The sequence below is a fragment of the Eretmochelys imbricata genome, chromosome 8 (assembly GCF_965152235.1).
Source record: "Eretmochelys imbricata isolate rEreImb1 chromosome 8, rEreImb1.hap1, whole genome shotgun sequence".
Lineage (NCBI taxonomy): Eukaryota > Metazoa > Chordata > Testudines > Cheloniidae > Eretmochelys > Eretmochelys imbricata.
The window spans coordinates 105,792,607-105,807,051 of record NC_135579.1 but is presented as its reverse complement, the minus strand read 5'-3'; the positions used below and the strand labels follow the sequence as shown (position 1 = coordinate 105,807,051).

The 14,445-nt window shown below is 51.9% G+C and overlaps 1 protein-coding gene across 4 annotated transcripts; it reads right to left on the bottom strand.

Moving 5' to 3' along the window:
• Nucleotides 1-347: 347 nt before the first annotated feature.
• On the bottom strand, nucleotides 348-11,452 carry TMEM53 (transmembrane protein 53). 4 transcript variants are annotated; one of them, XM_077824604.1, is made up of 4 exons: nucleotides 11,358-11,452; nucleotides 8,846-8,958; nucleotides 4,780-5,355; nucleotides 348-2,212 (listed from the first exon to the last, which is right to left on the bottom strand). In XM_077824604.1, the coding sequence occupies exons 1-4, from the start codon at nucleotides 11,398-11,400 to the stop codon at nucleotides 2,189-2,191; spliced, it is 756 nt and encodes a 251-aa protein (XP_077680730.1). In that variant the 5' UTR covers nucleotides 11,401-11,452; the 3' UTR covers nucleotides 348-2,188. The 4 variants fall into 4 exon arrangements, with proteins under 4 accessions (XP_077680730.1, XP_077680729.1, XP_077680731.1 ...); XM_077824603.1 differs by lacking the exon at nucleotides 348-2,212 and having other exon boundaries at nucleotides 4,544-5,355; XM_077824605.1 differs by lacking the exons at nucleotides 348-2,212; nucleotides 11,358-11,452 and having other exon boundaries at nucleotides 4,544-5,386; nucleotides 8,846-8,946.
• Nucleotides 11,453-14,445: the final 2,993 nt, after the last annotated feature.

Sequence of the window (14,445 nt, the reverse complement as noted above, 5' to 3'; positions counted from 1 at the left end):
ATTCACTGGACAGACTCTACATTAGGGGTCGGCAACCTTTCAGAAGCGGCGTGCCTAATTTAAGGTTTCGCGTGCCAGTCATACATTTTAACATTTTTAGAAGGTCTCTCTCTCTAAGTCTATATTATGTAACTAAACTATTGTCCTATGTAAAGTAAACAAGGTTTTAAAAATGTTTAAGAAGCGTCATTTAAAATTAAATTAAAATTAAGATCAGTTTAGCGCAGTGGTTCTTAACCTGGGGTGTGAGACGCCCTTTGTGGGGGTGCAAGACGCGAGATTTTTTTAGAAGGTAAATCATCGAAAACACAAATTAAGCACAGGCACATAAGTACAACTACTTTGCTTCATCAAAACCTATGTCTTTATTATACATTTTTTAACAATTACTGTAATATACAAAGTTTTCAAGTTTTCAAGCTAATTGTAGTGTAATTTTTGATAAGGGGGGAGAGAACATATTTTGAGAACTCCAGACTGTCAGCGGGATGAGCGGGGACAGGTGTAGTGTATTAAATTGCTCCCCATAGGAATGCGCTACTTATGGTGTACTAATTACAGGGCGGCCAGTCCAGGTGCTCTGAGTGGCATGGTAAGGGGATGGGGAACAGGGACGGTTGGATAGGCGTGGGAGTGCCGGGGAGCCGCTCAGGGGCGTGGGTAGGGGTCGGGGCAGTCACGGGCAGCCAGGAGACAAAGAGCGGGGGGTTGGATGGGTGGAGGATTCTGAGGCAGGCAGTCAGGGGCAGGGGGTCCCGGGAGGGGGTGGTCAGGGGACAAGGAGTGGGGGCGGGTTTGGATGGGTCAGCGGGCGGGAAGTAGGAGGGGGCGGATAGGGGGCAGGCTGTTTGGGGAGGCACAGCCTTCCCTTCCCTGGTGTACTGTATTAAATTTCTCCCCATAGGAATGCGTTACTTACAGTGTACTACTTACGGCTGACAGTCCTGGTGTTTCGCAAGTAGCACATTCCTACAGGAAGAAATTTAATACACTACATCGGCAGACAAAACCCCAGATGGCGAGCTGAGCGGCTCAGCCCACCGCCGGTCTGGGGTTCCGTCCGCCAGCTCCTGCCAGCTGGGGTCCTGGCCGCCGGCCCCGCTCAGCCTGCTGCCGGCCTGGGGTTCCATTCACCCAGGCTAGCAGCAGGCTGAGCAGGGGCAGCGGCCGGGACCCTGGCTGGCAGAAGCGTGCCAGTAAAATCAGCACACGTGCAGCAGGTTGCCGACCCCTGCTCTAGAGCATGGTGACAGGCAGAAATGGTGACTCTCTTAAAAGTCATTGTAAGTTTGACATTTTATCTTCCTCTCTCATCTTTAATTCCTCATCACAGTATTAGGCTTTTGGGGTCAGTTTAACAGAGGAGATTCAGGAAACATGCAAACAGTCATATACATGTCAAAAGAAGACTTAGAAGGACTCCCCAGTTCTACTGTAGGGCCTCTCTGAGCTGTTTGGGAAGCTGAAAATAGCTGCAGTTGGACTGTTGTTTCTGCTTGCAAACTGAGGCAGATTGTAAAATACATTATAAACGGTATTAATACATTTCTAAATCCCCATTTCAAGTGCATTTGAATAAGCATTTCCTCCCAACCCTGCAACTGGACCCTCAGTGAAATGACAGGGTACTACTCTGCTCTGATTCACATTTGTGGGGTTGCAGAGGAGGAAAGTAATGACATTACAAAGCGACTCTTGCTGGGGGAACAACTCATGAACATCCCATAGTCAGCATGATTGCTGTATGCAGGAGGGGAGGCTGCACAGAAAACCACAGGGACGAACTGTGTCTTCAGGCAGCTGTACAGGTGTTCACAGGGCACTGGATCCTTCGCGGGACAAGCATCATTTCAGAGGCCCCAGATTAGATCATGCTGTGCTGGAAAGTGGCAGGCTTTTCCAGGGTTATAATTCAATCTACCCCCTACCCTCCCAAAAAGCCAAGATCCATAAACACACAGAAAGTCGGATCAGTTAGAATTCAACCAATTCAACCTTCGTAGATTGTAGTATAGTCCTTCCCCTACTTTAACACCTCACTCCCCCTCCACAGAAGAAAACCCGAACAGGATGTTTTCTAGCTTGGCTCATCCCATCAAACATGTCTGTACAGGGAGTAAGCAACACACTCTGAAGTGTTCGTGTGTGTAGATTAGTCAACAAATCTTCTGGAATGTGAGCAATGATGCTAGTTGGTAATGAAGGCTCTCCCCTAGAGGATCAAAGAGAAAGCAGTTTCTGAAAGACCCAGGAAATTTGGGCACAGGAGGTGAGATAGAACTCGGGGTTACAGATACTCAAAGTGACCGCCCTGCACTCCTGGGCACACACCTTAACAGACTGGTAAATCTACACAGCAACACACAGCTACTCACCCAATGATTTCAGCAATGAGAGGGAAGCGTCAGGGGAGAGGAACAAAGACCAGACACTGAGACATGTTAGATATTTCACAGATAAAGCTTTAAATTAACTCAGCTACAGGGATTTGAGCCATCCAGCAAGGGAGCAGCCCCTTGGCCATTCTGCCTCAGCCCCTATTAAATAGAACCAGGCTGATACACTGGGGTGCAGTTACCTACACTGGGCTTTCGGAGACACTGTGTTTGATTGCTGTAGCTGATCTCCAGCTAGGAGTAGGGCTGAGGTGCAGTGCCTTGAGGGCGCAGACAGGGAGGGACCTGCATTGGTCTGCCCTATTAAAGACTCTGCCAAGAGTCTCATTCTGTCCTCGTCAATGTGACTATATGCACAGCTGAGAGCAGAGGGGTGTAAATAGAAGAGTGGGGGGAGTGGGAGAATGAGGTGACACTGCAGAGCTTCAGCAGACTCAACGGTGGGCTGGAGGAAGCAGCAGAGAAAAAAAAAAACCAAAACCTAGGCTAAGCGGAGAGCCCTGGCTGCTAGGGACATCACAGAATTGCTCCAGTGTAACAAGATGGAGCATGGATGGTGACGTAAGTTACACGCCCAGGACTACGAAGTGGAGGGCAGCAGGGAAAGGGGAAAGAGGGTATAAGAAGGGGGATGTAGTGCTCCCCAGTCACATTAATTCACTCCTTTCTCTGGCCTCCTATGGTGAAAGCCCACCCCCATGAAAGCTCCTGGCAACCCTCCCATTGTCTTCAGCAGGGACAGGATTTTACCCCTATTATGTAAGTTATATTCATTTAGACTCTCTTGACTCTACTTAGCACCATCACCTCCGACCAGCCCAACAACCGATTTGGAGGCTTCAGACATCCAGCTGTGTACTAGATGCCTAGAAATCAGCAATTCTGTGTCTCCAAGCTCTGGGGAAGGGTGGTGGAATCACAGAATATCAGGGTTGGAAGAGACCTCAGAAGGTCATCTAGTCCAACCCCCTCATCAAAGCAGGACCAATCCCCAACTAAATCATCCCAGCCAGGGCTTTGTCAAGCCTGACCTTAAAAACTTCTAAGGAAGGAGATTCCACCATCGCCCTACATAATGCATTCCACTGTTTCACCACCCTCCTAGTGAAAAAGGTTTTCCTAATATCCAACCTAAACCTCCCCCAATGCAACTTGAGACCATTACTGCTTGTTCTGTCATCTGCTACCGCTGAGAACAGTCTAGAGCCATCCTCTTTGGAACCCCCTTTCAGGTAGTTGAAAGCAGCTATCAAATCCCGCCTCATTCTTCTCTTCCGCAGACTAAACAATCCCAGTTCCCTCAGCCTCTCCTCATACGTCATGTGTTCCAGTCTCCTAATCATTTTTGTTGCCCTCCGCAGGACTCTTTCCAATTTTTCCACATCCTTCTTGTAGTGTGGGGCCCAAAACTGGACACAGTACTCCAGATGAGGCCTCACCAATGTTGAATAGAGGGGAACGATCACGTCCCTCGATCTGCTGGCAATGCCCCTACACATACATCCCAAAATGCCATTGGCCTTCTTGGCAACAAGGGCACACTGTTGACTCATATCCAGCTTCTTGTCCACTGTAACCCTTAGGTCCTTTTCTGCAGAACTGCTGCCGAGCCATTCGGTCCCTAGTCTGTAGCGGTGCATGGGGTTCTTCCGTCCTAAGTGCAGGACTCTGCACTTGTCCTTGTTGAACCTCATCAGATTTCTTTTGGCCCAGTCCTCTAATTTGTCTAGGGCCCTCTGTATCCTATCCCTACTCTCCAGCATATCTACCTCTCCTCCCAGTTTAGTGTCATCTGCAAACTTGCTGAGGGTGCAATCCACACCATCCTCCAGATCATTTATGAAGATATTGAACAAAACCAGCCCGAGGACCGACCCTTAAGGCACTCCACTTGATACTGGCTGCCAACTAGACATGGAGCCATTGATCACTACCCGTTGAGTCTGACAATCTAGCCAACTTTCTATCCACCTTATAGTCCATTCATCCAGCCCATACTACTTTAACTTGCTGGCAAGAATACTATGGGAGACTGTGTCAAAAGCTTTGCTAAAGTCAAGGAACAACATGTCCACCGCTTTCCCCTCTTCCACAGGGCTAGTTATCTTGTCACAGAAGGCAATTAGATTAGTCAGGCATGACTTGCCCTTGGTGAATCAGGATTTTATTATGAGCAGAGAGATGCTGAAGAAAGAGACAGAGAGACAGAGAGCACAGTTTGTTTCTGGTGTGATCCCAGTGAAGAGGGAGCATCTGCTGGGGGTCTTTACACAGGCACTTGCTATCTCTGCCTTGGTGAACCCTACGCGCATCCAGCGCAGTCATACATGAAAGAGGTGCAGAGGCTCATGTAATAGGAGGGATATGCCAGCAAGTGACTCACATGAGCAGAGTCTGAGAAGTCCACAGCTCTCACTGCAACATTGTGCTGCCGCCGGGCCTCGATCATGTGCTCTATGTCACTGGCCAGGATGATTCTGTCACCCTTGGAGTAGAGGTAGAGCTCGGGCCACCTCGAAGGCCCCTTCAGCAGGGCATCATAATGGATCTCATGGAAGAAGCGAGTCACTGGATACATCAGGATCCGCAGCACCACCACCAGGATGGCGAAGACAAGCAGGAGGCAATACTTGAGCAGCACGTTAGTTGATCCCAAGACAACTGCCAAGGCACGCAGAGTCCCCATCAAGTTTCTTCTGCCCGGGGAGCTATCAAAAATGGTGCCCACCACCTTGAGGTTGCTGAATTGCCCGTGCATGTGGATAAGCTCTAGGATGTAGCGGTAAAGCATGACCCCGCCATTGCTGAACACATGAAACAGCAGGGGTTTCTTTTCAATTTTATAGTCAAAGAGCAGCTCCAGGAGCTTTCTAGCTTGGGTCTGGAGGGACCTGATGCCAAAGCTGTCTGCGAAAAACACCATCTTCCATGGAGCTGTGTAGCGGATAACTGTGCACCCCTGGGAGGAACAGAGAGACACCCATCAAGGGCTGTATGTTACATAGAAAGGCAAGCTCCTTCAGGATCCTAATCTGCCACTGTGTTCATAGCACTTGCCCTATGGGAAAGAGCAATGGTCCCCTCTTCCTGAATCAGGAATTGGCCAGGGCTGGCTCACCATTAGTGCATCTTTAGTATAACATCATCCACAACATTGGTGAAGGAGAAGGAATTTCCTCCTGTCCCTGGCTGGTGATCATTTGGGCCCAGTAGCATCAGGACCTGGTAATACTTATCCCAGCCAAGATCCTCTGTAGAAGCCATTTTTATGGGTGGCCTTTTTTGAAGCTTGCTAACCTATAACTATTTGATCAGATGGGGGAGGGATGGGGGTGTCACAGTAGATTCCACTTAAAAGCCACCTTGATATTGACAACTTCTGGTTAATAGCAACATTTGGCCAAGAACCAATCGCGTTCCATTGACTTTAATGTTAATGGGATTTGGATATTGGTAATACCATGCTGATTATTAACATGTTTTAGAAGAAAGACCCCAACTGGAGGCAGGTTTGCAAGGTTGCAGCCAGGGAAGGAAGTGCTGGGACATACCTTCCCTCACTGCAGCCCTGCAAACTTGCCTCCAGCCAGCACTCACCCTGTCCTTGTGCTTCCTTCTAGGGCAGTGCCCTGAAAACCTACCTGTGTCCAGGGACAGCACAGGAGGTAAGGGGCTGTGGGCAGGGAAGGAGTGGGGGATGCAGCCCAGACACCAGAGCTGCACAGTACCTCTCCCTGCACCCAGGGAAGGAAGCACTAGGACATGCTGAACCCCAACCCACAGAGAATTCAAGGAGAGAGACCCTCCGTGCCCCATTCCCTGTAGAAAGCCCCCACATCTGTGCTGCAGCCCCCTCTCTGCTGCTGCCCTGCCCACATGCAGGGAAGATCTATCCCAGTGTTTCATTCCCTGGCTGCAACCCTGCAAAGTTGCTTTCCACTTATTACCAACTGACGGATAACGGCAGCTTTTGCTGGTAACTGAGGAACTGTTAATAAGCGGAACCATGTACCAAAGAGCTTAGGGCGCTTGGCTACATAGCGAAGCCCCCACATTTGGATATATGCACTGTATTACTCTGACTATTCTCTTTACTAATGGTAGGTTTTAATGATGTCAGGCACCCAGGTGCTGAAGCAATGGGCCCCCACAGAAGTTTCTATATAAATGCTAGTTGCAGTAGCACTCCATCTTTTACATTAGCTCAGCAAAGGCATTTATTGGCATTTCTGCTTGAGAAATGCAGAGAAAAGGCATTAAAACAGCTATGTTCAGAGGAGACTGGGGAGAAGGGAGGAAGAAATCTTCACCTATTCTAATAGATTTAAAATCATCTGGGTTTTGCATTCATACTTCCTAGAGGAAGGAAGGTCCACCCACATCCCTATTAGAACCCTACACATCCCTTCACTTCCCCTGGATTTCCTACCCTCAAGGGTCTGCATCCTGCCCATCCTCCTTCTGGCCAAGGAGGACTTGCCAAGTGTCCCACGGCAGCATGTCAACAATCCTCAGTAGACCAGCAGGGGTGCCTGATGGCCCCTGGGCAATAAAAAGTACCGCATTATCCATCTTTTCCCACTGGCTGAGCATGCTGCCTCCACTGGGCTTCCCACCCACACAAAGCATGAGGCTGGCAGGGGAGCTGGGGTCTCCCACTTGGCATCGCAGAACACAAAACCATGATAATTATCAGGTGTACCCTCCCCCTTCAGTTTCTGAGTCCATAACCACCCTATGGCTTCAGCTTCATTTGTAAAGATTCAAAAAGTTCATTTAAGAGATCTTGGAATTAGGGAAATAAAAACAAATAATAATAAAAAAGCCAAGGTAACATAATCACTCAAGTAATTGCAGCTAAGCACACCAGAAGACAAACCCTCCCAAAAGTCTCCCGCATCTCGTCAACCCTCCAACACCTTATGATTTGAAACTTTTACTCAGTGTCTGAATAAATACAGCTGGGATAGTGGTTTCACTGAAACTATCTATCTGGAAAGCAGCATGCGGCAGGTGCAGTCTAGCTGGGGAGTTCAGCCCACAGAGGAAAATAAGTACATGACATAAAAACTACAACCCTCATATGGCACCACATGCAAATCAAATGTTCTGGTTTTGGGTGTTTGATGTAATAAAAGAAATCCACAGAGTAAAAAATTAGTCAAAAACCCAATTTTCCATTAAAATGGCAATGGAAATTTTTCTCCCAGACACAGTTGTGTGGCTTAATCCTTGTAAAGTGCTAAATATTAATCATATAAGGGTCAGAAGGGCGTTCATTCTCCATGGCTCATTCCATCCTTAGAGTCTCTGTTAGGATTGCTAAAAAGGGAACTAGGTAGGACTAAATGAAACTGTGTATTTTAGAATGCAGACACCTACCTTTCTGGCAACGGGACTGAGACACCAAATGCATTTCATATAGGATACTGAGCAGTTGCGGAATGCTGTGGCCAGTTGCAACTGAGCAGTGAAATGCTGTTACCAATCCTGAGACATCCAGTCACAAGTCATTCTGTACTAGAACACACTTTAATATATGATCTCATGTCAGGTTAAACATTAACAGTTCAGAGGAGGGCATGTGAGGCAGTCATGCTGGGTAGTATTCCAAGTAGAACTTTGGCATCTATCTTTGTAACAAATTTGGAACCAAAACAAAGTCCATTCTCACATATTGTGAAAGAGATGAGAAATAATGGGCCTAGATTCCATTAGGTCCAAAAGCCATGCATTTTCCATCATTCCATAGACCAGCAAAGCAACATATTTTAAAAGTGGACTGAAAATGAGACAGACACTGTCAGAAACTTCCATTTCTAGGTCACTATACCAAATCCTGTCCAGGTTGGTAATGACTGAACATTGTTACCATCTGATGGCTGTTCCATAAATTGTGTGAAATGAGTTTAGGGGCATTAAATCAATCCCCAGTAGCCAGGCAACCTGATCACAAAAGCCATCAATAACCAGCACACTTGTTAGTCTCAGAAGAAAGGCCAGAGGCTGAATAAGCCATGGTTGAACTTGCCTTTGACCCTTAAAGTTGGCCCTGCCAGGTCTGTACAGATGTATGCAGCCTGTACTCACTGCCCATGTTATACATGTTCTGTGGATAAACGGAGGACAAAGATTTATACTGGTTTTCAAATCTTTAAGACTTCAGAAACTTTGAAAAAAGGCAAAAAATAATTCCTTTTAGGAAGCACTTCCTGCCTCTTCGTTGTACACATAACCAGGGTCTTAAAGACAGCGTGCAGAGAATGTCAACATGCTACTTGAACATCCAAGGAGCTTTCACACAAAAATAAGCCCAACACTTTCTTCTAGGGCTTCTCTGGAGTCATAAGAAGGGGTAAGGTCTTTTCACCAGAGTGCAGGGGAGAAAATTCCTCAGGTAGCCTTGCTACAGCTTTATATTGGCATAGAAAGATGAATGATCCACTCACCTTCTGATGGTAGATGGTGCTGTATTTCGCCAGGTGTCTATCACGGCAGCCAGCCCACCCCAGCAGAATTACCACAGGCAGGTTATTTGTGTTTCCCCTCTCTGGACTAGTGTCTGAAATAAACCAGAAGATTTTTAAAAATGAAACTGCCCTTCAGTCCACTAGAGTCAGAGCGAAATTGCAACCAAACTAGTTAATAAGGATAGTGGGTTTAACCCACCCCCGAGCCTGTAGTGCTACTATTGTGCTGATAACTGGATTCCTTCCGTAGCCTATCAGCTATTATTGCCATATTATTTGTGGTACAATACAATCAAGACTGGGGCCCTATTGTACTGGGCACAGTACAAAAAATAAATGACAAATCTTGCCCCGAACAACTTCTAGTGTAAAGAAAGACAAAAGGCTACAGGCCAAGGTAGGACACAAATAAGGGGGTAAAGATGCTAAAAACTAGAAGCTCACATTATAAATGTTTCTAAAATTCAGGGTTCAAAAAAATCCATTTACCAGTGGCAAATGGCAGGTTTTTCCATCACCGTATGTGGAGGGAAACAGGCTCACTGATTTTTGGACAAGTTTACATTTGCATTAAAAAAAAAACTTTCCAGCTCAGTTGGTTACTTAAGGCTTGTCTACACATGGAGTTAGCTCTGATCCTTTGAAAGTGCGTTAAACTAAACAGGAACAGGAACAAGGAACAAAATAAGAGTGTTTACATGAGGAGTTAATCAGGAATAACTCTATGTGTAGACAAGCCCCAAAGATATTAGTTTTGTCTTGTTTTTAAGCCACCCCAATAGAGCTCTCGGTCCTTTAAAGAGACATAAAAAGAGATGGTAGTTGCCGCAAAGATTTTCCAACCTAATATCAGATGCAGTGGAATGAGAGTGACAGACACCAGCTGGAGAAGGACCTGGGCTATGGCAATAAGCTTACAGGGTGATAGTCTGGCCCTGCCCAGTGTTGTTTCCATACACAGACCATTCTGCCACAAATAACTGTTTCTGATTAACACTCCCAGGCACAACGGAGGAAGTGATTTAAAGGAGGCGGGAGCCCTGTGTAAACCCAGCTCTCCCTGAAGCCACCAGGGAGCACAACCCAGTATCCAAACAGGATTATTTTGCTAAAAGGAATGTAAGATAGAAGGGTTAAGGGCAAATCCTGCAACAGCAACACCCCTGACACTAAGCCCCCTAGGCTACTAGGGACAACACTCCACAGCCCCTGGGGACATCAAACACTCGCACCCCTCCTCCCAGGGCATCAGACACCTGCCTCCCCTCACCTCTTCCTCCTGGGACATCAGACCCCCCCCTCACCTCACCCTGTCCCCCCCAGCATCAGACCCCTTCCACTTTGCCCTGTCCCCCCCACCTCTTCCCCCCAGGGCATCAGACACCCCCCCACCTCACCCTGCCCCCCCTCTTCCCCCCAGGGCATCAGACACCCACGCCCCTCACCTCACCCTGTCCCCCACCACCTCTTCCCCCCGGGGCATCAGACACCCACGCCCTTCACCTCACCCTGTCCCCCCCCACCTCTTCCCCCCGGGGCATCAGACACCCACCCCCCCGACCTCACCCTGTCCCCCCTCCACCTCTTCCCCCCGGGGCATCAGACACCCACCCCCCCAACCTCACCCTGTCCCCCCTCCACCTCTTCCCCCCGGGGCATCAGACACCCACGCCCCTCACCTCACCCTGTCCCCCCCCCACCTCTTCCCCCCGGGGCATCAGACACCCACGCCCTTCACCTCACCCTGTCCCCCCCCACCTCTTCCCCCCTGGGCCTCAAACACCCACCCCCCCCGACCTCACCCTGTCCCCCCCACCTCTTCCCCCCGGGGCATCAGACACCCACCCCCACGACCTCACCCTGTCTCCCCCCACCTCTTCCCCCCGGGGCATCAGACACCCACCCCCCCGACCTCACCCTGTCTCCCCCCACCTCTTCCCCCCGGGGCATCAGACACCCACCCCCCCGACCTCACCCTGTCCCCCCCCACCTCTTCCCCCGGGGCATCAGACACCCACCCCCCCGACCTCACCCTGCCCCCCCGCACCTCTTCCCCCCGGGGCATCAGACACCCACCCCCCCGACCTCACCCTGTCCCCCCCCACCTCTTCCCCCCGGGGCATCAGACACCCACCCCCCCGACCTCACCCTGTCCCCCCCCACCTCTTCCCCCCGGGGCATCAGACACCCACCCCCCCACCTCACCCTGTCCCCCCCCACCTCTTCCCCCCGGGGCATCAGACACCCACCCCCCCGACCTCACCCTGTCCCCCCCCACCTCTTCCCCCCGGGGCATCAGACACCCACCCCCCCGACCTCACCCTGTCCCCCCCACCTCTTCCCCCCGGGGCATCAGACACCCACTCCCTCGATCTCGCCCTGTCCCCCCCCCGACCTCACTCCTCCCCGCAGGGCCTGGGACACGCGCCGCCCCCGGACCCGCCACGCCCGCGAGGACCCTGGGGACCCCACCCCTCGGCCAGCCCCGTACCCGGCGGCAGCTCGATGGTATAGTCCAGCTCCCTGGCCCCCATGCTCGGACGCGCTGAGGAGATCGCAGCCCCACCCTCGGACCGAAGCGCTCGTCCCCCCACAGCGGAAGTGACGGCCCTCTCCTGCGACGCCAGCCAATCGGAGCGCTCAAGGTCCACGCCCTGTGACCTCACATCCTAGCAACGCGCCTCTCACGGGCAAAGAGAACCCGCGCCCCTAGCAACCGCTCTCTCTCCAGCGCCCCGCCCACCGGATCGGAATGAGGCTCTCCATTGGTCGAAGGCTGGGTGAGGACGGCCTGTGGTTTGTTCGTCAGAGATGTCAATCAATCTGAAGAGCTGGCGGGGAGGTGAGAGGGAGTCGCGTCCAATCGACACCCCCTCTATAGGGCGCACCAGCGCTGGGGGGCAGGCAGGGAGGGAAGGGCTGGGGGTGGTAGGCGGGGGGGTGCAGGCAGCCAGGGAGGGAAGGGCTGGGGGTGGTAGGCGGGGGGGTGCAGGCAGCCAGGGAGGGAAGGGCTGGGGGGTGGGAGGCAGGGAGGTGCAGGCAGGGAGGGAAGGGCTGGGGGGGGGGGGTGCAGGCAGGGAGGGAAGGGCTGGGGGGGGTGGTGGTGGGGGGTGCAGGCAGGGAGGGAAGGGTTGGGGGGGGTGGTGGTGGGGGGTGCAGGCAGGGAGGGAAGGGTTGGGGGTGGTAGGCGGGGGGTGCAGGCAGGGAGGGAAGGGCTGGGGGGTGGTAGGCAGGGGGAGCAGGCAGGGAGGGAAGGGCTGGGGGGTGGTAGGCAGGGGGAGCAGGCAGGGAGGGAAGGGCTGGGGGGTGGTAGGCAGGGGGAGCAGGCAGGGAGGGAAGGGCTGGGGGGTGGTAGGCGGGGGGGTGCAGGGTGGGGGTGGTAGTTGGGGGGGTGCCGGCAGCCAGGGAAGGGCTGGCGGGTGGTAGGCGGGGGGTGCAGGCAGGCGGGGAGGGAAGGGCTGGGCGTGGTAGGCAGGTGGAAGGTGGGGGAGTAGTGGGCGGGGGGTACAGGCAGGGAGGGAAAGGCTGGGGGGTGGTAGGCAGGTGGAAGGTGGGGGGGTAGTGGGGGGGGGTACGGGCAGGGAGGGAAAGGCTGGGGGGTGGTAGGCGGGTGGAAGGTGGGGGGGTAGTGGGCGGGGGGTACGGGCAGGGAGGGAAAGGCTGGGGGGTGGTGGGCGGGGGGTACGGGCAGGGAGGGAAAGGCTGGGGGGTGGTAGGCGGGGGGTACGGGCAGGGAGGGAAGGGCTGGGGGGTGGTAGGCGGGGAGGTGCAGGCAGGGAGGGAAGGGCTGGGGGTGGTAGGTGGTGGGTGCTGGCAGAGAGGGAAGGGCTGGTGGGTGGTAGGTTGTGGGGGTGCAGGCAGGGAGGGAAGAGCTGTGGGTGGGAGGCGGGGGGGGAAGGGCTGGGGGTTGGTAGGTGGGGGGTGCTGGCAGAGGGAAGGGCTGGTGGGTGGGGGGTACAGGGAGGGAAGAGCTGTGGGTGGTGGGTTGGGGGGGTGCAGGCAGGGAGGAAAGAGCTGTGGGTGGGAGGCGAGGGGAGGGAAGGGCTGGGGGTTGGTAGGTGGGGGTTACAGGCAGAGAGGGAAGGGCTGGGGGGTGGGAGGCAGGGAGGTGCGGGCAGGGAGGGAAGGGCTGGGGGTGGTAGGCGGGGGGGTGCAGGCAGGGAGGGAAAGGCTGAGGGGTGGTAGGTGGGGGGTACAGGCAGGGAGGGAAGGGCTTGGGGGGTGGGGGGGTGCAGGCAGGGAGGGAAGGGCTGGGGGGTGGTAGGCGGGGTGGGTCGGTGCAGGCAGATGCAGGGGCTGAGGGTTGGTAGGTAGGGGTGGGAGTGGCAGGATGGAATGGAGTAGGGCAAGGATGGGGTGGATGCAGGCAGTGGGGGAGGGCAGCGGGGGTTGCTCGATATATAAGAATGGCCATACTGGGTCAGACCCAATGATCCATCTAGCCCAGTATCCTGTCTCCTTAGGGTGGCCAATGCCAAATGCTTCAGAGGGAATGAACAGAACAGAGCAGTTATCAGGTGATCCATCCCCTGTCATCCACTGCCAGCTTCTGGCAATCAGAGGCTTTGGGACACCCCAGGCATGGGGTTGCATCCCTGACTATCTTGGCTCATTACCATTGATGGACCTGTCCTCCATGAATTTATCTAATTCTTGTTTCAATCCAGTTACAGTTTTGGTCATCACAACATCCCCTGCAACGAGTTCCACAAGTTGACTGCGTTGTGTGAAGAAGTAATTCCTTTTGTGTGTTTTAGACCTGCTGCCTATTAATTTCATTGAGTGACCCCTGATTCTTGTGTTATGTTAAAGGGTACATAACACGTCCTTATTCACTTTCCCAACACAAATCATGATTTTGTAGACCTCTATTGTAACTTTGTAACTTCCCTTCGTTGTCTCTTTGCCAAGCTGAACGGTCCCTGTCTTTTTAATGTGTCCTGTATGGAGAATGTTCCATGCCCTTAATCATTTTGTTGCTCTTCTCTGCACCTTTTCCCTTTCTAATATATCTTTTTTTGAGATGGGGCAACTAGCACTGCACACAGTTTTCAAGGTGTGGGGGGGTACTGTGGATGTATATAGTGTCATGATATTTACTGTCTTATGATCTATCCCTCTCCTAATGGTTTCTAGCATTCTGTTCGCTTTTTTGACTGCTGATGCACATTGAGCAGATGTTTTCAGAGAACTATCCACAATGATCTCTTTCTTGAGTGATAACAGCTAATTTAGACCCCATTATTTTATAGGTATAGTTGGGATTATGTTTTCCAATGTGCATTACTTTGCTTTTATCAACATTGAATTTCATCTGCCTTTTTGTTGTCCAGTCACCCAGTTTTGTGAAATCCCTCTATAACTCCTCGCAGTCTGCTTTGGATTTAACTTTCCTGAGTAATTTTATATTTGCCAACTCACTGTTTACCCCTTTTTCCAGATCATTTATGAATATGTTGAACAGTACTGGTCCCATTACAGACTCCTGGGGGGCACCGCTGTTTACATCTCTCCATTCTGAAAACTGACCATTTATTCTTACCCATTGTTTCCTGTCTTTTAACCAATTACAGACCCAT

Excerpts from the sequence above, each read along its gene's own strand:
- TMEM53 (XM_077824603.1), bottom strand. The coding sequence starts at position 11,400 with ATGGGGGCCAGGGAGCTGGACTATACCATCGAGCTGCCGCCGG. Across the intron at positions 8,959-11,357 it reads TACCATCGAGCTGCCGCCGG|ACACTAGTCCAGAGAGGGGA; the intron begins GTACGGGGCTGG and ends GGTTTATTTCAG. Across the intron at positions 5,356-8,845 it reads GCACCATCTACCATCAGAAG|GGGTGCACAGTTATCCGCTA; the intron begins GTGAGTGGATCA and ends TGTTCCTCCCAG.